General features: G+C 42.4%; 3 protein-coding genes across 6 annotated transcripts in view; all 3 read left to right on the top strand.

Moving 5' to 3' along the window:
- Positions 1 to 719: 719 nt before the first annotated feature.
- hce2l1 (high choriolytic enzyme 2-like 1) lies at positions 720 to 2,322 on the top strand. Its single transcript, XM_030111211.1, has 9 exons — positions 720 to 808; positions 908 to 959; positions 1,070 to 1,129; positions 1,215 to 1,367; positions 1,469 to 1,586; positions 1,683 to 1,861; positions 1,947 to 2,028; positions 2,103 to 2,227; positions 2,312 to 2,322. Exons 1-9 carry the CDS (start codon positions 731 to 733, stop codon positions 2,320 to 2,322), a joined length of 858 nt encoding a protein of 285 aa, XP_029967071.1. The 5' UTR covers positions 720 to 730.
- A 1,762-nt stretch (positions 2,323 to 4,084) lies between these two features.
- On the top strand, positions 4,085 to 10,887 carry tra2b (transformer 2 beta homolog). Of its 2 annotated transcripts, none has more exons than XM_030111139.1 (8): positions 4,085 to 4,208; positions 8,075 to 8,211; positions 8,300 to 8,462; positions 8,681 to 8,869; positions 8,967 to 9,082; positions 9,357 to 9,479; positions 9,633 to 9,700; positions 9,805 to 10,887. In XM_030111139.1, the coding sequence occupies exons 1-8, from the start codon at positions 4,185 to 4,187 to the stop codon at positions 9,813 to 9,815; spliced, it is 831 nt and encodes a 276-aa protein (XP_029966999.1). In that variant the 5' UTR covers positions 4,085 to 4,184; the 3' UTR covers positions 9,816 to 10,887. The 2 variants fall into 2 exon arrangements, with proteins under 2 accessions (XP_029966999.1, XP_029966998.1); XM_030111138.1 differs by having other exon boundaries at positions 9,630 to 9,700.
- Positions 10,888 to 13,353: 2,466 nt separating this feature from the next.
- igf2bp2a (insulin-like growth factor 2 mRNA binding protein 2a) overlaps positions 13,354 to 23,381 on the top strand; it is a 38,220-nt gene continuing 28,192 nt past the window's right edge. For 2 of the 3 annotated variants that reach the window (XM_030111135.1, XM_030111134.1), the window contains exons 1-2: positions 13,354 to 13,568; positions 14,790 to 14,850. In XM_030111135.1, the coding sequence (XP_029966995.1) occupies positions 13,394 to 13,568; positions 14,790 to 14,850 (236 nt within the window). In that variant the 5' untranslated portion in view covers positions 13,354 to 13,393. Of the gene's footprint in view, positions 13,569 to 13,800; positions 14,019 to 14,789; positions 14,851 to 23,381 lie in introns of those variants that run through there. The other variant, XM_030111136.1, reaches the window with a different exon arrangement.

Raw genomic sequence — 23,381 nt, 5'->3', positions numbered from 1 at the left:
GGAAGAATAAGGGAGATAATTGTAATCAAATTTCCATACACACACACACATTCACAAAGATAAACAGATGAGTGTATTTATGTTTCTTGCTGGGCTGCACACCGTCACTCAGACAGAAATTTCACAGTACTGATGTAGTTGTAATAACTAAGATAGTAGAAAATGCTAACATGTACTGTTACCTCATCGAGTCGCTGTCAAAATTGTCCCCTTGATTGAAATAGAAATGATATTTTTACAAGAATAAGCGTTTGTTTTGTTGTGTTTCCCCATGTGGCAAAAAATAATTGCTGTCAACTCCGTTATCAGCTGATCTTAGATCACAAAATCACTGGTTGCCTGCTCAGTCAGACACAAATTGCTGGTCTGTTGGGACTGGGTGGACAGTTATTCTCCCGATAGTAGATGCTGAGATGCAGCACAAGCCATACAACAGCTCAACACTTTTAAGCGTCTCATTTCTGAAAGTGCTGAATCTCCTGTGCAATAACTACAGGCCACAAGTGAAGGTCAGCAATGGGGACCACCTGTTGTGGATCAGTCGTGGACTTGAGTAAATTACACTCAGTGCATGATGAGAGGTCTTAATCATGCTTCTTCACAGAGCAGGGATCCAATCAGTGCAGAGCAGCAGAGGAGAAACGGGAATATATAGACTGAGGGGTGAAGCGAGCACTGCAGCACTGAAGGACTGTGGACCGGAGCTGGTGAGCCAGTCTCGAACACAGCCATGGCCGTGTGTGCTACCATGATGCTTCTGGGTGTTTTGTTTGGCTTGTTAACACAGGCGAGCACGCTGCCTGTTAAGGTCAGTACCGCTGGGAAATAACTCAAAATGCCAGAATGCCCCTTTCAATCTTGATATGCTTGTAGGGAAAATATATTAAGACGGATTTCTGTATGACAGAATTCTACAGGCGTTCAGGAAGGCAAAGTGAGGTTGAAAAGGAAATACTCAGGTGAGCTCTTGAAAGAATTTATTATTATTCACTTTATCGCGCATTCAAACAACAGGACACGGTCTTTGGGTAGAAGAAGACATTTCAATACATCTTTGTTTCGTTTTCAGATGAAATGCCAGACTTCGATGACATCAATGCAATGGATCAAATCCTGGAAGTCAATCGCAGTAAGTAAATAAAAAAAACATCCTTGTTCTTATTCAACTCCTTATCTTATTGTGAACTTTACTCAAATGTTAAATTTCTCATCAGAGTTCCGAGCCCCCAGAGGAATATCAATCAGAGATGGAGATATTGCCGTTTCATTTGTTAGGAGTGCCATAAACTGCCCTGGGAACGCCTGTTTGTGGTCCAAATCAGTGGATGGATTTGTGTATGTGCCTTACATTATGTCGCCCATCTATGGTAAGAATTTTACACAAAACGTGTTACAAATGCGGTTTACTATATTCTTGAATTCAAATATTTCCTTTCTTTTTTTTTCTTTCTTTTTTTTTTTACAACAGATGACATGGACAGAATCACCATAGAAACTGGGATGCAGGACATTTCTTCTGGAACATGCGTTAAATTTATTCAACGCACGCACGAGGCCAACTTCCTTGATATTCAGCCTCGATATGGGTGAGCGTGACTCCCATTTAGGTCTTTTTGTGATGTGGTTTTTGCACAGTAACATCATATTGAATACATTTTTTTTGTAATCCCTCTACCCCCAAGCTGTTGGTCATTTCTGGGGCAGACGGGAGGAAGCCAGACCCTGTCACTGCAGACTCCCGGGTGCATGTGGTCAGGGGTGGCGGCCCACGAGTTGATGCACGCCCTTGGCTTTGTGCATGAGCAATCTCGTTCAGACCGAGACCACTACGTCTCGATTGTGTGGAAAAACATCATGCCGGGTTGGAATAAACAATCGCCTCTCAAATTTCAATTATCAAAATCTTTTCCTGAGCCGGATTGAATTGTTTTTGTTTGCTTTAACAGACCACATGCACAACTTCAGGAAACAGGTGACAAACAATCTGAACAGCCCGTATGACTACGGCTCTGTGATGCATTATGGAAGGTGAGCTGCTCTGAGATGCAACCTAAGTGTTTATTTTCCATGCTTCATCATTGCTGTACACCTCATCCTTTCAGATATGCCTTCTCTGAAGATGGTGGTCCAACGATTATCCCAAAGCCTGATCCCTATATTCCTATTGGCCAGCGAGATGGGCCGAGCGGACTTGATCTACACAAGATAAATGTGCTATATAACTGTGGTACGTGAATTCATACAGACACTGACAGCTGGGGATTAAAAGTCTAAATAACTGATGTCATTGCATCTGTGTTTCCTGCTACAGGTGCTAATTGAGTAAATGGATTCAGCATGTCACATCCTGCCAGATGTGGGAAATAGTCCAGAGTGGGTGTTTCTGTAGTATGGTTTTCAGACATCACAATGACTAGTACATATCTTTAGATTGTTTTTATTCATTTTCAAACCTAATCTGCTAAAGGAATTGTAAAGGGATGATGTAACTGCCTAAGAATAAAACTGCTGCTTCTCTTGATAAATTGCCAGACATGAGACTGACCAGTCCGTCATGTGGAACTGACATCTTGTAGATCATTGCATCCGGTCAGTTTGTTTCATTATCGGCCTCCTTCGTACTTACTTTGCACTCATAATAAAAAATTTTAAAAAAGCACACCAGTGAGACTAATGGTCTGTTTTGATTGTATCTTTCTTTCCAGAAATGGATTTAAAATAAGATCTTTCCTTATCACTGTGCGGTATTTATGAAATTGCTTTCAGGCGGAGCATCTTGATAAGTTTTCAAACTGACAAGCCTTTTCCTTTTGTATATGTATGAAAATGATAAATGCGATAACCTTGACAGAATGACTAATGAATAATTGCCACCAAAAAATGAATTGGGTGAAAGTTGATTAAAATCCAGTTAGATCAGGGGTGGGCATTTAATTTTTCCAGGAGGCCACCTGAAAACCGGAACTGCTGTGTTGGGCCAAAGATTAACAGAATTTAACTTTGCTCAATATTTATACCGCTGACTAAAATGTCAGATGGTTTTAGAAAAGTTTGTGTAAATGACGAGCCAAACAGATCACACAACACAGTCATCTTTTCTCCCTAAACTAGTTGCATGCCTTAACCTTGGAGTTCAGCAAATTAGTACTTAAATATACATATCTTGTTATTAAGTAGATACAATCGAATCTATACAATCCTGGACATTCGGTGCCATGTGCAGGGTGTACCCTACTCTCACCCATAGTTGGAAATGGCTCCACGCATCGTGACCCTGCAAGATAAAGCAGTATAGAAGATGGATGGATGGAAATAATGTGTGATAGATCTCATGCAGGCTGGTCAGCGATGATCACATATGAAGTCCATGGATATGAGTACTGCATGAGCACACTGACAGGGCTGGAGAGGTCGGAAGGTCTCTGGCAGGAAAACACAGCATAATCCAAAAAGAAAGAATCTCTCAACAAGAGGCACACAAAGACATAAACAAAGGGGTGTAAAATGATCAGTGTACATGAGACAAACCGACTAAGCGATGTCCTGAGACTCAAAGTAAACAAAGAAACACAGAAAACAACTAAACAATTCAAAATTACTTGAAGGAAACACAGTGCAGTCACAGATCATCTCTAACATGAGACTCAAAGGAGATTGTGAACAATGACCACAAAGAGGGAAACATCTGCAAGACCGACACCACAACCACAAGTCATGGTGCTTTGTGCCTGCTTGTCTTCCTTCTCCATAGGGTGTGTGGGGGTCTTTATCCATGTCTCTTGGCTGTTTCCCACAGCAGGGTGCGTTATAATTCCAAAGTCTACCCTCACACCAGGTTGTTTTGGGTCGCTGCTGCCGTTTTAGTAAGAAATGTCACTGTAATTGGGAAAATAATAAAGATCTGCATTATTCAAGATCATGTCACACCCGACAGGCTCTTGGTGCTAAATTAAAAATGGCTGATTACTGCGTTTTCTACAAATGTATACAAAGTGGCTCGGCTGATTAAAGGGAATTGTTGTGAGGTCTGTAGGATTAACCTCCACAGTCCCGCGGGAAGGAGCGGAGGGAGGAGCCACCGTCCACAGCCACACTCACCCGCCACTGCACATGTAGCTAGCTTTAGCTGGTAGCAGCGGGCTGGTAGTTCTGTTGTTTTTCATACGCTCACTGTCACTAAAAAAATGAGTGATAACGACAAAGGCCGGGTATGTATTCGCTTTGATGCTTTGTAGCTTTTAGTACTGTCCATATTATGTTGAGTAATTGTTATTTTTTATGCTGCATAAACTGTAACGTAATGCTGTTTAGCTTAGCTTGCTAGCTGCACTCACCAGTCGAAACCTATTTCTTTGTTTCATTTTGCAATATTGAATTCGGATAAACCCAATAATGCCGCTTGTTTGTAGTTCTAGACACCTGATAAACATCGTTAGTCGTAGATAAAGCCAGCCTCTTGCGCGGTGGATAAAGCTAGCTTGTTTTGCGGGAGCTAGGCCTCAGGCCTGGAGTCTGAATGAACGGGGCTGGTGCAGCTCGAATACTCTTATTTTACCCAAAGCTGTCAACGCAGGCGATTAATAATTCGGTCTCTGTACGAATTTTATGATTAATTTAGATTACATTTGCGTTAAATATAACAGCATTGGCCAATAACCTTGTACAAGATAAGATCGTTTGTACGTCTGTTAGTTTCAATTTGCACCACCCCGTCTAATGCATGTTTTTCAGAGCTCCATTAAACCCTACTCGTTTAATTTAGGCGTTTTAAAGCACATATACTGCAGGAAAAGTTGTGCACCAGAGCTTCGTAAAAACTGATCGGATTATTTCATAATCAATTAAACATATTATATTTACAGTGCATCCAGGATTCGATTCCTTTCACTTACTCCATGTTATGTTACAGCATTATTCCATTATGTAGTAAATACTTTATTTTCTTCTACAAACAATACCCCATAATGTCGAAGTGAATAAGTGTTTTTTTTAACAATATCTAAAAAAGAAAAGAACTGTAATATCACATGTAAATAAATATCCCTCGCTTTGCTATGGCATTCAAAACTGCGCTCATTTGCATCCTGTTTCTACATATTAACTGGACTCCACCTGTGGTCAATTCAGTTGATTAGAGTTGGTTTGGAAAGGCACACACCTGTCTGTACGGGGCCTCACAGCTAAAAGTGCATGTCAAGAGCAGAAACAAAGCCACAAAGTCCAAAGAATGGTCTGTAGACCTCCGAGAACCACCAGGACTATTCGTAGAGCCGGCCACCCGTCCAAACTGAGCAATTGGGGAGAAGGGCCTTGGCCAGGGAGGTGACCAAGGGCCTGATGGTCACTCTGAAAGAACACCAGCATTCCTCTGAGGAAATGGGAGAGCCTTGCAGAAGGACAACCGTCTCTGCAGCACTCTACCAATCAGGCCATTTTAGTAGAGTGGGCAGACGGAAGCCCCTCCTCAGTAAAAAGCTCATGAAAGCCTGTTTGGAGTTTGGCAAAAGGCACCTGAAGGACTCTCAGGCCCTGAGAAACAAGACACTCTGCTCTGACCATCCCTAATGGTGAAGCATGGTGGTGACAACATCATGCTGTGGGGATGTGTTTTTAGCAGCAGGGACTGGAGGGATAGAGGGAAAAATGAATTCAGTGATGTACGCAGACATTCTGGGTGAAAACCTGCTCCAGAGCACTCAGGGCCTCAGAATGGGTTGATGGTTCACATCCCAAAGCACACAGCCAAGATAATGAAGTAGTGGCTTCAAGGAAACAATATTTTCTTCTATTTTGGAATAAGGCTGCAACATAACAAAATGTTGAAAAAGTGAAGAAGATTGAATACTTTCCAGATGCACTGTATGTAGCAGCAGAATTGTCGTTTAATTGCGTCTCATTTTTGAGGTAAAAAATATCAACGTTAATGCGGGGAAGTACTTGTATGAATTGAACAGCCTCCAGACTGCTTCATTTCATTTGTATTAATGCACTCTCAGTTGTACATGTCTATTTAAAGCTGGTAGTGTAGCAGCATTTTAGAAAACTAGTCTGGCGATCCAACCAGCTTGACAGAGCATCTTAGAAAAAAGAAAAAAAAATGAGGCCAACTTTTTGTGGTTTGAAATAAGCACTGACAGCTCTGTTGTGTAAGATGCATTCAGCAAATCTTACCTTTTGAGGCCAGACCTAAACAATAATTATTTTTTTTTATTTTTTATTTTATAAAGAGTTGGCCTGCAGCATTTCCCCCGTCAGAAGTGTCTGTGCAACAAATAACAGAATGTTTTAAATTTCAATCTGATGCACTTGACATCAGCCATTCAAAGTCTAATTTCTTCTTTGTGAATCTGAAAAGGATGTCACTGATTCCGATACTAGAGATATGTTTGCTTCAGTGTCTCACAAAACCTAAATGTATTTTTTTTTTTTTTTTTTTTTTTGTAGAGCATGTAAAAGTAAAATACTGTACCTCTGTAGTTTTGGCCTCGAGGTTTCAGGTCTGTTTGATGCATTGCTGAAGGTGCTCAATACAAATGAATGGCAGCTTCATCTGGAGGTTGAGTTTTCATTAGCGGACATATTATTGAGCCTGGTGTGAAAATTAAGACTCTGTTGATTGGCTTTGGATCAAATTCAAGGGTTTAGTGTACTTTGAATGCCTTTGAAGGTGCCTGACATAAAATACAGTGGAAAAGAAAAAAAAATTCAACGATAATGACTTAACTGTATTTTTAGAAATAAAAGATGATACGGTCTATTACAACTGCTTTGTCCTTTACAAAGATGGTGATGTTCTTTTTTTGCTTGAGGAATTCAGAGGCTTTTTTGTTGTTGTTGTTGTTGTTTTTTTTTTTATTTGAGGTTGTGGTTTGCTGCGATGTTGAGCTCTCTGCCTCATTACAAACGGTGTTTGTAATGTTATTATCCTCTGGTGTGGCCAAAATATTTTAAATTCACCTTCAGTATGATGCAGTTCAGCTCAACAGCTCTGTAGATTGCAACCTCAAAATAGAACATGAAGACAAATAAAACCTCTGACATCTCAACTAAAACTGAGCATTATGATCTTAGTAAAGGCACGCGTAACGGCAGGTTTTGTACTACATCACATCCACCAACAAATGGAAGCATTTATGTTTAGTTTATTTTTCCAACAATGATAGCTAAGGGTATTTGCCTTCCCTTTATAGCCAAAAGGTTTTTGCAGCATTTTTTTTTTCCACATTGTTAATCCAGTTTATTCTTCTCATTGTTCACATGTTTGATATTTCATGCAGTTTTGATTTGAAGCGGCTTTTGGTACATAATGAATGAAGAACCACTGAACGTGAAATAACTGTAAAGCTGAACTCTGATAATTTGTATAATGTGGTCTTGAACGTTCCCATTCATGTCATAAGATAACAATAACTCATCAAAGTTGATTAAGCGTGCCGTTTTAATTGTAGTCATATATTCTTCATCCTTTTCTTTTTCATTAAGGTTAAGGTTGGACGAAGAAAATGTGGAAGAAGTCTCATGTCCACTTTATTGTCTATAATATGAAGCTCACGTGTGTGAACCTGAAATGTTCAATGCATGCTAAATCATGACGAGGGAAGAAGTGTGGGCATTGTGTGAAATGGGGGAAGTAAGAAGAAGTAAGACAATTGAAGAAAGAAGAATAATGTGAAGTAATGAAGTTACAGAAATGAAGTTAAGGAAGTTATCTGGATAAGGTCACTGCGCTAAGTAAATTTCTGATCTGTTTGTCAAAGCGTGCATGTCTTTGTTATTAAATACACTACACATTAAATTTAACCTTTCCACATCTATTTAACAACTTACAATTTTCTATTTTTCCACCATGTCTATTTGATTGTATTGATAAATGTAATCATAATTTTGTCGTACTGTTCATGGCTACATAAACTAGTATTAACCTTCATTTGTAAGTCTATGTCTTAAATTCAGTTTCTTTTCTTGTACTCTTCCCTATCTTTAATCAATAACATGTTGAAATATTTTTTGGATGACCGCTCCATCACCTTGATGGCACTGATGAGATGTCTGTCGGTGTGTGTGGTTTGTTCAGGAGTCTCGCTCCGCTTCAAGGAGCGCGAGTCGAGGCTCGGGGAAGTCGGGGAGCCGCTCCCCGGCTCGCTCGCCCGCTCATTCAAAAAAAGGCTCCCACCACTCCCGTTCCAAGTCCCAGTCTCGGTCCAGGTCGAGGTGAGTCACCGTCCATTCCCGGCCGATGAGCGGTCCTATTGAGTGTCACTGCCACGAGAGGCTAAATAAAGTTCTGCTGTGTCCGCAGGTCCCATTCCCACCGTGGCTCACGCAGACACTATAGCCGGTCTCGGTCTCGCTCAAGGTCCTATCGCCGCCGGTCTCGCAGTAGGTCCTACAGCGGTGAGCGGCGGCGTAGAAGCCACAGTCGCTCGCCTATGTCCAATCGCCGCAGGCACATCGGCAATCGTGTAAGTCCAGTTACTCGATTGGACAGAGACTTCGAGCATTAGCTTCTTTCTTAATTCCAATGCAGGGATTCTAAAGCTCTGGATCATCTTGAAAGCTTTATAGAAAGTCTACAACTGTGTCTGACTAATTGAGCACATGTGTAATTGAGGAGGCAATAATTGTTCTGCTTGTATCGGAAAATGTTCACAATCGAATCTTGATATTTGCGAAATTCCAGGCTAATCCAGATCCAAACTGCTGCCTGGGAGTGTTCGGTCTGAGCCTGTACACCACAGAGAGAGATCTGAGGGAAGTCTTCTCCAAGTACGGCCCCCTGGCGGACGTCAGCATCGTGTATGACCAGCAGTCGAGGCGCTCCAGGGGCTTTGCGTTTGTTTACTTTGAGAACACCGATGATGCCAATGAGGTAACGGAGCGGGAGTAGCAGGATCAAATCTTTAATGAAATCCCTGATCGAGCTGGTTTTTATAAATTGATCCTGTCTGCTGTTCATCCACTATCAGGCAAAGGACCGGGCCAATGGCATGGAGCTGGACGGGCGAAGAATCAGGGTGGACTTCTCCATCACAAAAAGAGCTCACACTCCGACCCCTGGAATCTACATGGGACGGCCCACATAGTAAGTTGACTGAAGCTTAACAAAGGCCGCTTGTGTGGAATAATTAGATGGGTTAACAAGAAGCTCGGTTTCAGTCGGCGAGGCGCTTTTGCGTCTATTGAGCCAAACAAAGAGGGAGAAAAATGTTTGACACCAGTGAAAATTCAAAGGCTTCTTGAAAATACCTGAACTGAGTGTTGATTCACAAGTTGACATTTAATTCAGTGTGGTGATGAGAACAGACAGATTTTGGTTGAGGGGCTGTCATTTTTAAATCTGATCCCGTCTTTCTCAGTGGCGGAGGTGGTCCCAGTGGCCCTCGTCGCTACTCCCGCGACTATGACCGTGGCTACGATCGCGGGTACGACAGAGGTGGCTACGATCGCTATGACGACAGGGAGTACCACAGATCTTACAGGTAACCGTCTCCAACTTTAAACCATAGTCTACTGCCATGTTTTTTTTTCCTTTTTTTTTTTCCCCCATTTGTTTGCTTGGTATATTACTCCATGAATCTGAGAGGAATGGCCAAAAATTAAAAAATCCTGCTTGTTTTGTGTCATTTCAGAAGGCGATCCCCGTCTCCGTACTACAGAGGGCCTTACAGGTCTCGATCCAGATCACGATCCTATTCTCCCCGTAAGTACTTTTCACAATCAGTCAAATTGATTGGGTTTTTTTTTTACTACGATTTAGAAGCCATGTGGCATTGTTTCTTCTAATCACCGTCTTTTGTTCCGCAGGTCGGTATTGACCGTCTTTCCTCTTGGCGCGAGCCCACGCAGGTCTTTTTTCTGTGAGATATGAGTGATCTCATGGTAGTTTCTTCATGTCTTTTTTTTTCTCTCAATGTGATCATGCTTTTTTTTTTTTGTTTATTTTAACTGACTAGTAATAGTACATCAACATTGGATCTGAAGCGGTCTCTCCTCGTCTCTTTTTACATCTATAGATATGTTTTAAATGATACAGTAATGTTTGAATTTTGTTGTATCCAAGTGAGTGGAAAAATCCCATCTTTGAACAGATTAAAATGAAAGATGCTTTTTTTTTCTCAACCTTGACTTGTGTTTTTTTCGTTTTGCTCCCCACAAAGCCGATTCAGTCTGCTTTTTCACTGGGTAATTTCTGAACCGTTTTTTTTTCTCTCTCTCTTAGCCTTTACAATACAAGCTAATGTTCGCTGTTCGATCACATCACTGCTTGGAGCTGTGGCTTTTTTTTCTTTCAGAACATTGATACATTTTTAAATCGGTTGCATATGGAGGAAAGAAAAGCCTAACAAGTGTATTTATGGTACCAAACTTTATTTCAGATTGTGAAGCGATCAAACTGGTCAACAGTTTGCTCGGTGAGTAAAGATCAGCCTTGCAGCCGATTCTAAAAATGTATCCTCCGTTTCTGTTGAGCGTCACAAAACTCTTATCGCCAGTCGTATCGCCTTGTTTACATATTTGAAAGTTTTGATGTTGGTTATTCGGATAGATTCTTGTTGTTGTCTATAAAAAATATATATATATATATAAAGTGTATTTATCCATGTTCAAATACAGCTAAAGGACTTGAAATGTGTAAACATTTAAAGGGGTACCGGCTGTATGGCGAAGCAGCGTCTGAAGTCCAACGTCTACCCCTGCTGGTCACAGAGGTGACCACACCTGCTTCAGCATTCATGACATGATGTCCAGGAGTTTGTTTTTCAGTTTGAGCTCAGTGAGAAGGAAAAAAAGAAAATCAAGCTGTCAAAAGGATCATTAATGACAAGCTGTATGTTTACTCAAAGGATTGTTTTACAGAAATTATTAAAATATGATTTTCGTTTTGTTTCTTCGGACTCTTTCATATCCGCTCTGAGACTGATTTCCTGCAAGACAGTGGATGCCGTTTGTTGGTTTAATAAAAGATGCGAGTTAATGTGTATGTAAAGAGAAATTGTTCTGATGTTCAGGAGTGTTTGCTTTTGTGGCGAGGTTCTATGTTTCACATGTAGATGTGCAATTCAGGATAAAATCCTGAAAAGGGAAGCAGTCACTGAAGCTCACAGTTCCTCAAAGTTACTTGAGCAAGTGGAAACTTCAGCCTTGGTTGTGCAACATAATGGAAACATGAATATATAATGTTTTATCTCTCTGGAGTGAACAGCATTACAAAAGAGTAGTGAGAATGTGTAAAAAAAAAAATCTGAATGGCTTTTACTCATCGTGCTCCCTATTATTTTTATCTTCAGTTTTATTTGTTTCCTGTGCGACGGTTAGTTTCCACAGGGCAAATCTATTTCCACGTTTAAGAAATAAGTAGCAACCTGTATTTTGAATCAAAGATGCTGAATGTTAAATATAGTTCATAATAAAAGCAGTGATGTTTTGGAAGTCTGCGGAAAAAAACTCGGTGAAATCCTGAAGGCTTTCAGACTGTGTGAAAAGACCCCGTTAACAACCCATCGCACAGCTCACCACACCTTGGAAAATGCATTCTTTTTTCCCTTCCTCCACCACAAGCTTGCGTGTACATGTGTTGCTTGTTTTGGTCGGTATTTTGCTCACGTTCTCCCAGTGTCACAATCCCAAACAGCCCTGCTTCATTTTCCTCAAGGCTGGAAACAATGTTTTTGGGCGGTTGTGCGATTTGTCAGCACAGTGACCTAACTGGACTCAACGCGCGGTGGATCTGGTTCAGTGTGTCACTGCACACAGAGAAGCGGCAAACTGTATATTCACTGAATCATGTTCACACTTTATGTGTGAGTGAGTCATGAATTATCCTCACAATGCATGTTTTCAGGCTGTGACAGCAAGCTGGGTGACCCGTGTGCAGGGAGAACGTGCAAACTCCACACAGAAAGACTCCTAAGCTACAGTGGGGATTTTTGCTCAGTACCAGAAAGTACCGTTTTTTTCACGTTTCAAGTGTAATTCTCGCCGAGGTTGAAGACTGCAGCCGCCGCATCGGGATGTCCTCTGCAGAGTCATGGAGCAGCTGTAAATGGGCCCCAGTGTGTGCGGACGTCCCTCTGTCCGCTGGACTGACGCACACCAGCCGAGGGCCGCTCGCTCCCGGCGCTGGCTGCTCTGCAGGCGGGTGGCAGTAATGTTCCAAGGCGCGGGGCGAGTCACATGGCCGCGGGCCGCCAGGCTCCGCCCCCCTCCCTCCCTCCCTCCCTACTCAAACGAGTGGAAGGTACAAGACTACACATCCATGCATGAGGCACTGCAGCCACTCCACATGACTCTCTGGGTTCTGTTTGAAATCTGCCTCTCACTCCTGAACACACCCATGCACACACACACACACCTCTGCAACCACAATGCATGAATGCATGAAAGGAAGCAGATGCTACACTGTGTCTGCAGCCTGGAGTGTGTGCTCACAGTGACACCGCTTGGAGTTTCTTATCAGTGGGTAAAAATAAATATTTGCCCTGATTTACATTTTTTTTTCTTAAATCCTGGAGCAAACAGGTCAAAGGGGAAACTGTCATCTTAATAGCGCAGATCTGCAAGAATGAACTTAATTTGTGAAAAAATAGTGTGACGAAAAAAACTGCATTTTAAGGCTTTTCTTTAAGTTGCAGCCACATTACGGAGGGTGTTTTATTACACTATATCTCAAACAGGTGTCCTCGCCCAGGATTGGACCCTTCGCTCCATAAATCCATATTTCCGTGTCGCTCATAAATAAATAAAAGGCAAACTGTGGGGATCAGTGACACTGTTTGAGTCGACAAGTACAGTGACAAGGACTCGCTTTTCCACACAGTAGCTGTCTTTTTTTTTTTTTTTTTTTTTTTTCACCTACCCCCACCCACCCCAGCCTGGAGGGACCCAAGGCACGGCCCTTATTATGATTTGATGAAATAACCCCTCTGCCTCCTTTAAGCCCATCCCTTTCGCCGTGAATGTAAGCAGCGCTCATCATACCACTTTCATACACCCTGCTGCATTTTCTACGCCGGGAGAGCAGCCGTGATCCCACATGCACCTCCAAACATTTTTTCTGCTGATTTTAAGGGAGATTTTATTTAGAGGCGGCGCTTGTTGGCTCCGGAGGAGCGTCGTAACGACACTTTTCCCCCCAGTCCCTGTTAGAAGAGTTTGACCAGGGCCAGAGTTTGGTGCTGGGGGGTCGCTTATAGCTTTGTAATATCCTGGGGGGGTTATCGCTGCGTTTTTCTTTTTTTTTTTGTTCTTTTTTTTTCTATAAGAGAAAAAAGAAATCCCGGCAGATTTTTTTTTTCTATTTTTATTTTTTTAATTGTATATTTCTACTTGCCTGAATATCGCCACTCTTCTTTGGGATCTGAAACCCCCTTGGAGATTGTTTCCCTTTCAGATCATGTACAAACTATATATTGGGAATTTAAGTCCTTCGGTCACTGTCGAGGACTTGAAGCAGCTCTTTGCGGAGAGGAAGCTGCCAGTGCCCGAGCAGATCATACTGAAAAACGGCTATGCTTTTGTGGACTTCCCCGATCAGAACTCGGCCATTCAGGCTATAGAGCTCTTAAATGGTAAGTGTGCATTTGATAAGTGATGCTGCCGGTGACAGGGAACATTTCACAGCGGGTCAAAATGCACCATGAGGGTGAAAAAACACAATAGGTCAGCGTGTCCGAAATGTGAAATATTAATCATTGCTTGTGTTCTTTCTTTTTTAAAAAAAAAAAATGTGTGTGAGAGTGACTGTGTGTGATCGGGACGGTGTTCTTTTTTTTTGCGATTACATCCGTGTGCCATGAGAGTTTAGATGAACGCTCAGTCATGCACGCTCCAACAAAAATCGGATAAATGATCGATCACAGGACACACTCGGTGCTTTACTGCCCGTTTGCTCTAAAGAAAACACCAGCCGTCGTAACGCACTTTACGCACACAATAAGCAGTATTTTGGAGATTCCGATAGTGCGGGGCGCTACTTTGCAATCACCCACTGGAATGTATGGGATGGTCTGATGGTTCGGGTAGGCATAATTATTTTTCACTTATTTTTTATCTTGATTTTATTGAGGAGAGTGGAGCGACGCGAGCGCGGAAAACTTGTCAGATCCATGTTCATCTGATGTCTGGGCATGTTTTTACGAGGAGCCTTGGAGGTGGGTCACGGGGGTCCAGAGGAAAGGGCTAATAAACAGGTAGCTGAGGGGGGACGAGGTGAGACGCTAATTCCGTGCTGCGCCAGGCCACTCATAATAGTAACGAAAAGCCGTGTTCAAGCCTCGCAGAGGAGCGCTTCGAAATTCACTTCACGGCTGGACCAGCACGCAGAAATAAGAAGCACCTACTCACAACAGAAAGAGTACAAGTCACTCTCCTTTCAAACCATCTCTGCTTTTGATGTTGCGTTCTTTACTGAGAGCAGAAGAAGAAGAGAAAAAAAAAAAAAACATGCCTCCCAGCAAGATGAGGGCTGTGGGAGTGGAAAGCATGGCTGCCCATTTCCCCTAACACTATATACGCTTAATTCGCTTCGTTTTACCCTTAATTGTCACCCTTTAAAATGTCACAAGGTGGGACTGTTAATGTAAACATATACAGTTTATGCACCGCGCCGCGCATTGCGCGCCAGTGCACACTACTTTTTCCAGGGGTTGGCTGTTTGAATGGGGGACGCACCTACTTGGTGAAGAGATTCAAAAGTGTTGGTGTAACAAGGCCCACCAGCTTGTCTTGGTACTTTTTTTTTTCTTTTTGACGCCCGGCTAACGTTACGCTATCCATTTTCACTCCTACAGGTAAAGCCGAGTTACACGGAAAGGTGATAGAGGTAGACTACTCTGTGCCCAAAAAACTAAGGTAGGCCTATAACCTGGCAACACACAGACCCCCTCCTCTCTTTAACACACACACACACACACACACACACACACAGACACACACACACAGACACACACGCACTCACACACACACCTATACTGTGTGCTCCATGGCGGGCTGTGTGTGACCTGTAGGCTTCCGCGGTGAAATATAGCACGCACATTCATTCTTTTTTCCCCCCGTTTCTCGACCGCTGCGTGTGCGTGTGTGAGCAATTTCCACCAAGCTGTTGTTGTTTTAGCTCCTGTTGGTATATTTGTAATTGTGGGGCGATTGAAGACAAGAGAAAGGGCGAGAAACAAAAGAGTTCGTGGCACAACATTCACAGAAAACACGCTGCCTGCTGCCATAACGCGTGATCTGCTGCAAGGCCTCGTCCTGCTGTATGATCTGCTCGTGCACGAAAACACACACACTGCATACATGTAACAATTCTGATTTAATTGGATATATGTCAATGGTTTAGGGGAGAACGTGAAAGTGAACTAATATGTGTGTATATATATATATATGAGGTTTTGTACGCATGGCTGTTTTTTGTGTGTGTGTTCTTTCTTGTGTATGTAGGCGATAAAGTTAGGTTTCATTATTGACTGTAACACTGCAATGCACGATGAGTTGCATACCAATCAGCCACCCCTCTCCCCTGGTCCCCGCGTGTGTGTGTGTGTGTGTGTGTATGTATGTATGTGGATGTATGTGGGAGACACGTTGCGCGAGAGTTGAGGGATCGTGGAGCTCACCCATAGGTCAGCCTTCAAGCTTTGCAATCTGCAAACAAAGTGTTTGCGTTTTATTGTCAGTTTGTGCAATCAGTTTACAAATCCGCCAGATTTTTTAAGTATCTGGAAACAAATCATTAAAACAAGCAGGGTTTTCTGTGTGTGTGTGTGTGTGTTGTTGTTGTTGCTTTGCGTCAGGCAGGATAAAGTCCCTCGGTTGCTTCACATTTCGCAGCCCACACACCCTCGACATGTATGGATCCACCCATTTTCGCAACAATGCGTTTTGGCTATAGGGGGAGAACTACATTGCGTGACAAAAAGGTAAATATTCAAGCCCCTTGTGGAGGAGCACGTGACCCACACTTTATGCGCTTCCAGTAGAGTCCTCCCCCTCTTCGCGTGCTGCACTTTTCCTGCATTACAGCCCTTCGTTTTTTCCCCCTCCCTTCAAAACACGCTACAGAAAACAAAACCCCTGTGATTTTAAAGTGTGCTGCTGCGTTGTTTCCACGTCTCACGGCTCGACGTGGAGGCATTTTTTGTGTGTTCTGTGTGTGTGTGTGTGAGTGTAGCCTACAAGGCGCAACATGGAGTAGAAAGAGCCTGCGCCACTCCCCACGGTTCGTGTGCACGTAGGCCATGGCAATGTTGGAGAGCCTCATAATGGCTGCCATGATGGCCCCGCACACACTGCACCGCTATAGGCGGAATCAGATGGAGCGAAGTGTCCATACATGTGCCTGCGGTGTGTGTGTGCAGCCGCCGGGGCGACCAATGTGCGCCTGCTGCTGAAAAAGGCCTTAAAGCAGAAATGTACGCCATTTCCGCGTACAGCGAGCGCGAGGGGGCTGATACGCTCAGGTGTTGACGTTTCAGCAGAAAACCTGCGTTAAACCGGCTGTTTTTTTTTTTTTTTTCTAAAAAAAGAATTCTCCGTGGCCTCATTGTTTAACAGGATTTCTGTTTCACGTGATGAACCGAATTCACGTGTGAAACTTTACTAAACGTCGACTCCGCAATGATTTAAATCAGGATTAGTCTAATTGATTTTCTTTAGTAGTAAAATCAGTTTTTGTTTTTTTCAATATAATAATTAGTTGAAATAATTATTTGTTGTTAGCTGATACAAATATTCTAACTTTACAATACATATATTTAATGTAATCTAGGTTTATGGAGAAACTGTGTTTCAGAAATCATAAATTATTGTTACTTTAAAAAAAACTTAAAGTAAACTTAAGCAAATGTTGGATATTTATGGTTTTTATTTTAATGTCTTATATGTGCGTGTGGGACATTGCTATTAGACAGGGTTTGAAGAGTGAGTCACTACAGTTTTTATATTTAACAGGTTGTGTGATTTTTCGGGCTCATTCTCAGGCCTGCTTGCATTTCTTGGTTTTGTGAGGCTCTGGCAGTTTGAGCTGCTGTTTGCTGTCTTTGTTTGTGATTTGAGTTGTGTTATATGATGGTATCATAACACAAGAAAATTAAGTCTTGTGTTTTTTTTTAAAGACAAAAATCTGAGTCTTGATTGATTATGCTGCTTTTTTTAATGCAAATATGAAATTTACCTGAAGGTGCAGGCCTTTTAAAAGTTGATTTTAGGAACCCGGAGAAGTGGAAAATTTTGTAAATTGAATGGTCTAAATATCCTTTAAATTTTATTCAACTTCCAGGATTTGCATTATTTTATACTTCAGGAAGTCTCATAAGTGTTGACAATTTATGAAAAAAATTATCACTTTGTTTTAAAAAACCTTTGAGGCTTCATATCTTCCAAAATAGTGAATAATAAGCTACACATTGTTGTTCACATTTCAGGAAGCTTTCTTTCCAGAACACAATTTTTGTGTCTCACAAAAACAATATGTTTCTAATTGTCTTAACAGTGTTTTAAACACTTTAATTTAGGTGACTGAATGTGATTCCAGCATGTGGCAGCAGTTACAAAAACAATACTGAATATATTGAAGTAAACTTTTGTTTTAAAATCATGTAAGTTTTGTTTTTGTTCTGGCTGCAGTCACCTGAATGTAATATACAGGTGTTGCATTAACAATTAACAAAAACAAAAGAAATTTTCTCTAAAATAAGAGAAAATCAGTACATTTGTATGGACAGATTTTAAGCAACATTACTTTTATTTCTGTTACAGAATTAATATACTGTTAATTATAAACAAATGATTGTTGATGAATTTGATTTAAGTGCAAATAATGCTTCCCTGAACCACATGACCTTGAACGTGTACCTGTGCTGTTTTTAAATATTCACAAAACCAGAAAAACCCTTTTATTTCCTGTTTCGTATGAACTTTCCTTTTAAGGTTTTCTGTACACTCGCAGCTCACTGAGACTATGAACTGTGTGTTAATTGATATCAGGTTTAAATGAGACATGCAGGTTACCTATCAAACAGGTTGTGAAGGTGTGTGTAGGCTCACCAGTGTGAGTCCTCTCTGTGAGCTTCATCAATAGTCATCAATATGAAGCCTGGTGAGATTTACACTATTAACTTTATTCGCCTTCACAGTGTGCACATTTGTTTACCTTGTAGTTCAAACATTAATTCAACCTGACTTTTGTCCCCGTAATTATTTCTCTATGGACGTGACTGTTTGAAGAGGAAACATGCTTCCATATAAAAATCCTGAATTTGTAACTGAGTGTTTTTCTCCTCCATGCTTCACTGTACTGAGAGTAGGAACAGGTTGAACACTGTGGCGGCGTTGATGTGAGCCCAAAATATTAATTTACCGAAGCTCAATTGATGACAAGAACTCTCCTGTCTGTTTTTGTCCAAGGGTACAAAATAAGACATGCGTGTAAACATCTGCATTGCACCACTGTAGTGCCCCATGCAGATGTGTGTGTGTGTGTGTGTGTTTTGCGCTGTCCGTGCACACTGAGTGAAAACAGCGCAACTCGATAGCCATCAGTTGATCCACTCCGAATCCATTAATACTCCCCAGTTGATCCTGGGAGAAGGGGAAGCTCTCCAGTTCAGGCTCGAGTTGTGTCCGGAGTGATAGCAGAAGGCGCTGCGCCGCCTCCCTGACATGCCACAACCGCTGCACCCTCCTTCTGACTCCTCGTGTCTCCCTTCACCTCTCTGCGAGGGGGGGATCGCACTGAGTGATCGGTCGGGTGGAACAATCCTCGTGCGTTTGCTTGGTTTTTTTTTTTTCCATAAATATCATTTAGTGGTGCCTTTTCTTTTTTTTAACCTGCATTTGTTCTGTCTCAGGCTTTTGGCTCATCAGTTGTCACAAAGAGGCTGGTGAAACCTTATTTTATAAAAGTATATTAGATTGTACTTGATGAGCTCTTACAGGAAATCTGACTACTTACTTGTGGTGAATTATCAAAAGCCCTTTGTAATGTGTTCAGTCTGCTGCATTTAAATTTGACTGTTCTCTGCGGCTGCATTTGTGTCGCCGTTATGAGCGTTCCCCGTGAATATGGAGCCATTTGTCTACTTTTCTGGTAAAGAGCTAACAGATTTGCTCATACAACCAAGTGCATAGCTAAAGGGAGGTGTGAGATTAGATGCGAGAGAATAGTAAATTGATTGTGTGTCTATCGGACCCGAAGTGTTTGAAACACTTTTTGTTTTTTGTTTTTTTTTTAACAGACGCTCGCTTTTATACGGCAACTGCATCTGTAGAGATTCATTTCTCAGCAAATAGTCATTCACATTCCTCTGCAACTTGTTGCATGACTAATATGTTGCCGCAGCATTACACTCATTACAACCAGGATTTACATAATCAGTTAAATGACTCCGAGGAGTCGTAGTGAGGAGGTGTAGAAGCCGTGAGCGGAATGGATACAACTGCTTTGAATTGACATACGTAGTTTGTGAGTAAGTCCTTTAAAAAAAAAAAAAAAGAAGGAATAAAGGAGCAAAGACAAGTTTGAGGTGACTGAGCGACACAACTGGAGCAACAGTTGTTAATAATGGACTCGTCCAAATGAGGGTTGATGGAGACACCCTGTCTGTCTCGTCAGGTTTAGCACCAAAAGAGCCTCTTTTAGTGTCTTTTTCACCAAATAAAATTTGTATGGAGCCAAATCACATATTTAAGCCTCATAGCAAAGGTAATACAGTTATAAATATTCACATATGATTCATGGAAAAATGTTTAAACTGAGCTACAGTTAACACCAGTTGAGATTTCAGTTCTGTTTTTAGCTCTTGTAGATCTTTAGGTGAGTTCTTCACTATTTGCTAATATCAGTAAATCAGCATTGTTGGAAGAGAAAGCTAAAGAAGCCCGTCCACACTGAGTTAAAGTATGTTTACCTACAAAATCCTTTTTGTGATTTTCCCATGGTTAGCAGCCGAACGCAGAGCTCAGAAATGAACGTCATTTGTCTGCGGTGAATGGGGTCAGACAGGTGACAGAGAGGGGAATTTCAACTTCATTTTATTTAGGTGTCCAAGAGTCCATTTGGAAGAGTATCGGCTCTGCAACACATTTAAGTTAAATGTTGAAATCTGCAGAGCGCATGAGCTCTCAAAAGCCTCGTGTGGTACTGGGTTGCAGGGCCCCGGTCTGGGGTTTTTATTCGTGACCTTACTGTTATGCTTTACATCTCAAGTTTTTATCTTTGGTTGACTTGAGTGAAGAGGAGAGAGCCTGTGGTGAGTGCAAAACTCCCTCCATTGATTACAGAAAAGATTCATAAAATCAACCTGAATTTTGCCTGTGAGACAATGAATCCCTAACGATACACTCTCATCTGTTTCAGTTGACAATAACAGGAAAGAAAAGGAAAGAAAAAAGGGACTCTGTCAGACCCTCATGTGTCACGGACAGGATTTGTTATTAGCACAGTGACACACCTACAGTGACACATGTTTACCAGGCATGAATGGGACAACACGTGGTTCTCCGCTTTAACAAAGAAATGCGTGACTACCTCGGTCCCCTCAGGAGAAGCACCAGCATTGTTTGGAGCAGATGTTTGAGGACGCCGTTCCACTAAGCATCAATTGATGAATTGTTGGAATCTTCAATGTGCTGGGTGTGAATCTTTAATGAATTATAAATCATGGTTATGAGCAGCGCAATTTGTGCCCAAGTTCTTTTTTTAGGGAAGTAATTTGAAGTTGTAACAGCTGCTCTGTCTCCCCTTTATTTTCAATGTCCCGCTGCTGCTCGATCTGTTTCTCCGGCGCTCGCGTGCCGGGGATGTAAATATAACGGCGAACGCAGACGTGTACGCATGCGGCTGGAGGACGACACTGGAAGGGACGAAAAAAGCTGCGGTGAATCCCAGCTGAAAGCTTCCTGCCGGATGTGGAGTTTAGTGTTTCTCGCCCTTCGCTGTGCCGGGGCGCTCGCAGTGGGCAATGTGAGGGTGTGGCACGGCCCGTTGGAGGGGGTGGGCAGCTGGGGCTCGCAGCAGGTGGCATTTCTCACGCAGACCTTGTCTCATATCATCGCCATATAAAACGACTAAAGCAGTGCAACATTAGAGCCGTGACGGGTTTGGAACAGGTGAAAGCTCCCGTGGAGCTGATCGGAGCTTGAGGTGAGCCTTGATGTTGTGACTCAGGTGTGAAAAATTCACACAGAGAGAACATTTCACTGTTGTTTGGCTGGAAAGGTTCCTCAGCGCAATGTGTGTCCTTAATCTCCACTGTCGGACATTTCTCCGTCTCCTAGTTTGACCACACAGGGGAAAACGCGTAGAAAATTGTGATTTGTTAAAATATTCCACTATAACATGCAAAAGAACAAAGAAACAAACAAATAAAAAAATGTTGAGTTTGAATAAGTTCATTCAAGCTACTTTTTTTTAGGTTCTTCATACGTTTTAATTCCAAAATGCATAGATATTTGAAAGTAGATTACGTTTGTGGTCAGACACCACTTTAAGAAATAGTTTGTGATGTTTGCGGCAAGCCATCAGTTTATACAACCAGCTTTGTCAAACCAGCCTATATTCAAGAGCGACTGTTAGCATTTGGTAACACGGGCAGTGATGAAACAAGCTCCTGAAGTGCTGCACCCACAGGACGAGGTGCAGGGAGCAGAGGAGATACGCTGAGCTGAAAATCCACCCGGGGAAACATTTCAATTTGGAAGAAATGATGAAAGAATCTTCTTTGCCGAGATGCGCCGAAGAGCAGGACAAAGGTGCTCTGATTAAATTGTGCAGAAAGTTGTGTTGCTGGTGCTGGCAAAACAATGTTCGCAACAACCTCAACAAAGTGTCAGCGCAGAACTTAAAGACAGCATGACAGCGGCATGCCATGCATACTGTGCCGGTGCTTGCAGCACTCGAGCTGATTCTTGTTCCACCAGTTTTTTTGTCAGTTCGACAGCTGTCACTTAGCTCAAGGGACTTTTCTTGGTTGTGTGCGATCTTAGTGTTGCAGTGTGCTCTGCATCAAACTGTTGCACTTTATCCCATATAGTCACTTTCACTTATCTAATCTTCAATTAATTTCAATTGATGGTGCAAAATCCAATGCTGCCGTGAGGGAGGTTCCTTTTGGAAGTCAAGCAATATCTATTCATTAATGTATATAAAGTAATGTTTTGATTTTGTCTTTTTCGATAAATAATACGCATGGATTGTGTTTACACACAATTTCCCTTGTGGAACATCCTTTGATAGGCGGGTTTTTGATGTCAGCTCTCAGCGAAGAAGCAAATGTCGAAAGATATAGTCTTCCTGACATTTACAGCGTCTTGATGTGGGTGCAAAACTGTGTCATTGTGCTGGCGAACGTGTGTGTCCATGTGTGTTTACGGGTCGCGCTGTATTCAGTTCCCAACTGTTCCAGGTTAGATTCACCACGTTGCCATGGGAACCAGTTTTGAGTGTCTTGCTTAGTTAAAGAAAGGGAGCTCGGATGATGGGGACTTTCAGAAAATAAACCAAACAGCGACGGCGTACCGAACCCCCCCGATAAGCTTCAAAATAAATACGTAAATCATTAAATGATAAATAAAAATCAAGTTCAAGCCTGCTTCCCTTCAAGATGATCATTCAGCTGATAACAGTTTGTATCATTGTGAAAACGGCCTGATTGCAGCTTCAGTTAGTCCTACATAGCTGTCAGTGTGGTATCCAGCCATTTCCGTCAAGAATGTAGACTACTGACAGTTACAAGACCTAAAATTCAGTCCAGCATGTGTTGCTGGCTCGCGTTACGGCCGGCGCAGTGGTCAGAGCGCTGATTTTACATGACACTGCCTGGTAAGGTGCTGCAATAAAAAAGCTGTGTAAAGCTGTCCCACTCACTGAAAACTTGAAGTGCTCATTTTCCTTCCAGCAGGAAAAAAAAACAAAAAACTGCTGAGTGGGTTGTCCGTCTATGTCACAGCCGCAGCCCCCTTTCTGACCTTTCTTATTCATGAACCCACTCCCGGCCGTCATTTCCATCTCTTTCCATATGTATGCAGCGGATGCTGGAAACCGGCGCGGCCACAAGACGCGCCGGCAGAACAAGCTGACTACAGTAGGAAGGCACACAGCTGAGCCCCCGAAACCTGGAGCACAGTCCCGCCATTGTGCTTTTTTACACTGTTTGCGACCAGAGAGGAGGGCACGGAGAGGATTTCCCAGTGAAAGACGAGCAGCTTCCACGTACATGCTCATGGCTTCCTCTGCGTGTGTGTGCGAGTGTGTGTTTCTGCGCCTGCATGGGCAGAAATAAGCACCGCTGATAGGGGGCAGCATTTCCTCCCTGGAGCTGACTGCCCGGCTGGCTGTGGGCAACTGTTGATGCTGTTGGTTGGTGTTCTCTCTCCGCAAGCAGTTC

This window comes from Salarias fasciatus, chromosome 16, assembly GCF_902148845.1.
Source record: "Salarias fasciatus chromosome 16, fSalaFa1.1, whole genome shotgun sequence".
NCBI classification, from domain to species: Eukaryota; Metazoa; Chordata; class Actinopteri; order Blenniiformes; family Blenniidae; genus Salarias; species Salarias fasciatus.
The sequence above is the reverse complement of the archived record's forward strand: the minus strand, read 5'-3'. Positions and strand labels throughout refer to the sequence as shown.